The sequence below is a fragment of the Taeniopygia guttata genome, chromosome Z, assembly GCF_048771995.1.
Source record: "Taeniopygia guttata chromosome Z, bTaeGut7.mat, whole genome shotgun sequence".
Classification (NCBI taxonomy): domain Eukaryota; kingdom Metazoa; phylum Chordata; class Aves; order Passeriformes; family Estrildidae; genus Taeniopygia; species Taeniopygia guttata.
This window is the reverse complement of record NC_133063.1, coordinates 75,199,515-75,205,614: the sequence shown is the minus strand read 5'-3', so window position 1 is coordinate 75,205,614 and position 6,100 is coordinate 75,199,515. Positions and strand designations below refer to the sequence as shown.

General features: G+C 43.9%; 1 protein-coding gene across 1 annotated transcript; it reads left to right on the top strand.

Moving 5' to 3' along the window:
• Nucleotides 1–23: 23 nt before the first annotated feature.
• On the top strand, nucleotides 24–4,517 carry RPS6 (ribosomal protein S6). The gene is given in 6 exon segments (NM_001245627.2): nucleotides 24–57; nucleotides 786–917; nucleotides 1,757–1,967; nucleotides 2,339–2,485; nucleotides 3,431–3,588; nucleotides 4,349–4,517. Coding segments are annotated over 6 exon segments (750 nt in total). The 5' UTR covers nucleotides 24–51; the 3' UTR covers nucleotides 4,445–4,517.
• Nucleotides 4,518–6,100: the final 1,583 nt, after the last annotated feature.

The window sequence follows — 6,100 nt, the reverse complement described above, 5'->3', positions numbered from 1 at the left end:
AGAAGTGCGGGCGGAAGCGCGGCCTTTTCCCGCGGCGCCGAGGCAGGCAGGATGAAGGTGAGGCCGCGCGGCCGGGCCGCACTCGGGGCGGGGGGCTCGGGCTGCCCCGCCGTCAATGGTGGCGGCGCTGCCCGCAGAGCCGCCCTCGGTGGCCGATGGTGCCCGGCGGCGGGGCTGGAGCGCAGCCGCGGGCCGGATGGGAGTGGATTGCTTGCGGGCCCCATTTCCTCGGTCGGGCTCGGCTGCCGCGGGGTTGCGGAGCACCGGCCTGGCGGAGCAGCCGCTTGGCTCGGAAGGGCGTTTGCGGGTGAGGAGGCTGTGCGGCCGCCTGTAGGGCCCGGTGGGGATGTCCCGTGTGCGCTGTGCCCGAGGCAGTGGGGCGGGCGCTTTGCAGCGGCGCCCAGGAAGTGCGAGTGATGTCCCACAGCAGGTGTTGGTCCCTTGCAGTGACTTGTGCGGCGTGTGCTGTGAGGGATTTGGAAGAAGAGGAGAGCACAGGCTTCTGCTTCTCGTATTCTGTGATTGATTTCTGACTGCAATAAAATCAGTTTTCTGTGCGACTGAAAGAGTTGTACAGTCCAGTGCAGCCAAACATAGCTCTCCCTGCCTTGGCTCTACCAAGTGTGGTGGTGACAGCTTTTCGTGGTGAGCATTTGTGTAAGCACCTGGGGAATTCCAGCTTTGAAGTGCCAAGCTCAAACCATCGTGTAATTTCTATTTTTCGTTAAAATCCTTCATCAGAAGTTTAACTGGATTTTTCTTGTTTTTGTTTTTAACTTTGTTAGCTCAACATCTCTTTTCCGGCTACTGGCTGCCAGAAGCTCATTGAAGTAGACGATGAGCGTAAGCTCAGGACATTTTATGAAAAACGGATGGCCACGGAGGTGCTGGCTGATTCCCTTGGTGAGGAGTGGAAGGTAAGTAGTGCAGAAGAATGTGTAAGAATTTCTCCAGTGTGCACTTGTCACGCTCTAGTGCTTGTATGGTGTGTGTTTAAGTGGCCAGGGTGGAAGGTTCTCTTGCTGTGTAAGTACTGAAATTACTGGTTAGGCTAGCTTCTTTAGGTACTTTTTCTGAGGTGGGGGGGGGGCGTTGTTTTTAAAGCCTTGTGTTTAGAGTTTCTTGCTGCCCTTCACAGCAGCTTTTTGCTCTTCATTTGAGTGCTGTCTCTTGGTATGCAGGACAAGTTAAATCTGCAGTATAAAACTGCTGGTTTAAAATAGACTTTGTTTAAACTGCTGTTGATGTATGAGAAAAAAACATGTTTGGCATGGTGGATGGGCTTGGAGTAGTGTTAATATGGACAGTGCAGCTGAGTTTGAGGAATGTGATCTTTTCTGCTGCCATCCTCACACGTGATCAAACCTTTTTTTCCTGTGTGTCACTACTGTAGACGCTTCTGTGTTCTGTGCAGATTCCCAGTTTGTCAAGATAACTGGCTTTAATTAAGCTTAAAATTGCAGAAAACCTAGACAATAATGGTAAGAGATTTTGCACTATTACTTTCCAACAAAACTTCAAAGGGATGTGAATCAGACTAAATGTAAATTCTGGTATACAGAGGTAATTTGTACATTTCTTGAGTAAAATTGCAGAACTGTTCCAAAGGTGTTGGTTAAAGTTGTTTGCGCTAGCAGTAACAGTGACTTAAGCTAAATCATGAACATGCTGCTCCCTTGTTCCCTGTAGTCTCTTGCGGTATCTGCTTCTTGAGGAAATAAAGACATGAGTAACTCGAAGTGTTCCTGTTTTATAGGGCTATGTTGTGCGGATAAGCGGTGGCAATGACAAGCAAGGCTTCCCCATGAAGCAGGGTGTCCTGACCCACGGACGTGTCCGCCTTCTGCTCAGCAAGGGCCATTCCTGCTATCGCCCCAGGAGAACTGGCGAGAGAAAGCGCAAGTCTGTCCGTGGCTGCATTGTTGATGCAAACTTGAGTGTCCTGAACTTGGTCATAGTGAAAAAAGGTAAGAGTCTCAGTAAAACAGCCAATAAATAGGTAGATGCAGGCACCTGGAAGGAGCCTGCTTGATTGTGGTTGGTAAGTTGTGTAGAATGGAAGTGGCAGTCCCAGTTTCAGGGTGTGAACGCATCTTAGGAGTCCTCTGAGCATTGCATTCTTGTAATGTTAAAACTGGTCACTAAAACACTGTTGATGCCAGCAATCTGAGCATGTCAAAGTAGCCAAGGGTGGCTAGGGTAGTGCTATTGACAGGTGAACCCCAAAGATTACCTAGTATTACCTTGAATTCTTATATATTTTAAACTTACTGTTTTGCTGCTGAACCTGGTGCTCAGTAGTGCAGTAATTGACGTGTTTAAACTTACATTCCCAAAGGTGAGAAAGACATTCCTGGGCTGACTGACACAACTGTGCCCCGTCGTCTTGGTCCCAAGAGGGCCAGCAGGATCCGCAAGCTGTTCAACCTCTCCAAGGAAGATGACGTTCGCCAGTATGTTGTGAGGAAGCCTCTGAATAAGGAGGGTAAGAACTCCCAATAGTACAGCTCTGCGGTTTCTTGTAACAGCTGCCGAGGTGTCCAGCCTGCTGCACTGAGCAGAGCACAGTGTATAGTGCATCTGGGAAGTTGACACTCGATGTATTTGAGCTTTGTCAGTCGTAACTTGTGGAAAAAAGTTTCTTGGTTCCCTCATTTCCTTCACCTCTCTGTCATGTTTTGTTACAGTTTGTTCTTATATGTTTGATAGAATCTGGAGTAATTTTTACTAGTGTTTCTAAGAATAACCCAGAAGTAGTTGCTGATGAAAGAAAGTTAAATACAAGGTGGAATGTGCTTAAAACTTACATGGTGTGGGGGGAAAGGCAGTATAGAGAGAAAATCCTAAGATTTTTTTTCCCCCTTGTTTATAGCAGGCAGTCTGAATAGAGGTCTTAGTGGCAGGGCACTGCTTTCCTTACTACCTCTCTATTGCAGTGTAAGATTTTAATTTTGAGTTTTTTTGCTTTATTTTACAGATGTTTGTGATAGTGTGTTTTGTTTGCCCATTGTGGACAGTCAACCTTGTTTTTTGGGATGAGCAGTGTCAAACCTAAGTAAAATTGTAGATGTCTTTTTAATGCTGGAACAATGGCTTGTTCTGGAAGCTATATAATGGATTCTTTTATTACTAAAAAATACAGGTCTAGAGAGGAGTTCAAAAAGAGAGGTCTGCTGAGAAGCTGGAATTCACACTATATTTCTAATAACAAATCACAATAGACAGTGTATTGTTAATGCTGCATCTGGTGATAATTGATCATTTTTCCTGTAAAATCTGTGAAGGTATTGAACTCTCTGTAGTTTCTGTAATACGAAGTACACTAAATAATGTAACAGTAAATCAAATTTACTCTAAAGTTGGCTAGATGAGGCCTGTGGCCACTTACGAAGCTACTCTGCCACTTCCACTGATGTGTAATGATTTTTAGGCAAGAAGCCCAGAACGAAAGCTCCCAAGATCCAACGACTGGTGACTCCCAGAGTGCTGCAGCATAAGCGCAGGCGTATTGCCCTGAAGAAGCAGCGCACTCAGAAGAACAAGGAGGAAGCTGCAGAGTATGCGAAGCTGTTGGCCAAGAGAATGAAGGTATGTTTGCCATTTTAACTCAGCTGTATGGAAGATAGCTCCAGAATCAAGGGATTTGGTAAACTGGACTGTGTGCCTACTGCTGCTCTGTACCTGCTCATTTTGAATATAAGTGCCCAGATATGAGTATAAAGATAGCTGATCAGTTGGGGTTTTTGAATATTTATTCTGTTAATGTCATAGAGAATAGAAATTAAGGCCACTAATTTGAGAGCCTTTTTTTTTTGAAGGAAATAAACCGTTATGGCCTCCAAGGTTATTTTTTCCACAGCTATTTTAGTTCAAGTGAGTTTTGGTTTAACTTCAAGATGCTGAAGCATTTGAGTAATTGTGTGGAGAAATGAGATTTAGCAGTTGATCTTGATGGAGGCTAAGTTGGCAAGAAGGTGTTTGTTAGCATGTGTTTGCCCGTGCTCCTAAAACTGCACTGACTGCTGAAGCAGTACTGAAAGCAGTACAGTTGCAGTATTTAGCACAGTGCATCCTGAATTTCATTACTTCAGCTACAAACAGAGCTTCACCTTTGGTGTGTTGAAAACTCTACATGAGTTCCTTAACTAAAGTTTTGGATGCATACTGTGCAAAGACACAGGTCTTTGCTGGTTTGGATACTTGCAGTATTGTTCTGAGCTGTAGAAGGGAAATTCTGCACTATTGACTTACAGAATTTATTCAAGTTGCATTTAGCCTGATTTGTTTCTTGGTAGATGTTTCAAAGTGCTCAATGATATGTAACATCTCTATACTTCTTGACTTTCAGGAAGCCAAGGAGAAACGCCAGGAGCAGATTGCCAAGAGGCGCCGGCTTTCTTCTTTGAGAGCTTCTACATCCAAGTCCGAATCAAGTCAGAAGTAAAGATGTTGTGTACAATACTTAAAAGATGTTGTACATTTGATTACCAATAAACTCCTTTGGTGGCTAACTTCAGTATGAGACTTTGTAGTGCATGTTGTTACTGGAACTGGTTCCCCGGGAAAGTGGCCACAAACGTGCCAGAGTTCTGGGAATGTCTGAATCGTGCTCTTATTCCAAAGCTTTAGTGGTGGTAGTGTTTCGAGGAGCCCTGGTGTTCCTCTTGATGATCCATTTGGGTTACTGCAAATGTGATTCTGTTGGTATTGGCAGCATTCTGCTCTTGAAATTGGTACTGAGATGAGAAGCCACCTTTTAAAGGTTAGACTTGAAAATTTGACTTGGGGATTAGAAATTTCAGTGGCCTTAATGGATTCAGTATATACTGGATGAGGGTAATGGGAATTGGACTCAAAAACACGTGTTGGATGTTAAAATGGTCTGTAGCTAAATAAGTTGTCTTAGTTCTTAAATAGCAATTTGGATCCATTTCTGTTTTTGTTGAGACATGCTTCTGTTTCTAGTAAATTGAGCTTCATCACAATGTAAGAAGTTGGGAAGGTTTTTATTCCTGTGTGTGTGGCAAGGCTCTTCTAAGTTAGAGTCTCACCTGGCTAGAAGCAGATACTGTATATGTTGAAGAAGAAGAGATCTGCTGTCTGTACGTAAGGAATGTGGAAGGACCAAACCTGCGGTCCTTGAACTTAGGTTTGTATTAGGATAGTGGGATACCAACTCTGACAAGGACAGAATTTGCCAAGAAGCACTTAAGTGCAGTGGAACTTTGGATCAAGAGACTTGGCTATAGCAGTTACCAAGCTTTAAGCCATTTTTCACAGCTTAACAGACTTTGAAGGACAACTAATCAGAAAAGTTTGAAAGTGCTGATAATTGTGGTACCATTTTACAATGTATTTTTTTATGGAGACCATGTTTATTGCATACAGTTTTAACTGAAGATCCATAGGCCCTGTTAAACCTGAGCTTCACTAAATAAAAAGGTCCTTTTTTACTCCACATTAGTCTCTCAGCAGCAAAAATTAATATGGAGAAAATGTAGATAAGAGAGTAGAACTCACTAAATTCACAATTCAGAATTTTATAATATTCAGAAGGGAAATAACACTGTCTAGCTTCTTAATCCTAGTAAGATGTACTTGCAGATGGTTAAGAGGTACTTTGGGTACTGAGGTGTGTCCTGGACAAGAACAGGAGTGTTTTGAACAAGAGTGATACAGGCTATTCTGTATGACCTGTTCTGCTGTATAGGCTGTGATCGTCTTTCTTTGAAGCAGTGCACCTAATACCCAGTTGTATGATTGTGTGAGTCCTGGAGTGGAGTCCTGGTAATTTTTATCAAGTTTTGAGGATGTGTGGCCTTGTCAGAGCCAGGAAATACATGGCCTTACCACCAGCAGCAAAAAAATCCTTTCTGCACTGTTCTCCCTCACTTGTTTCCTGGAACTGCCTTAGTAGATTATCTGCTGCTTCCTTCTGCAGTCTTAGGCTTTCAAGTGCAAATTAGACATATCATGACTTGTAGACTCAAAGAACAGTCCTGGCTTGAGGGGACCATGAAAGATCATCTAGTCTGGCCTGTTCAGGTCTGTGAAAGGTGGTTCTTCCTGCCCCGGTGTCCCCCTCAACTGACATCAGTTT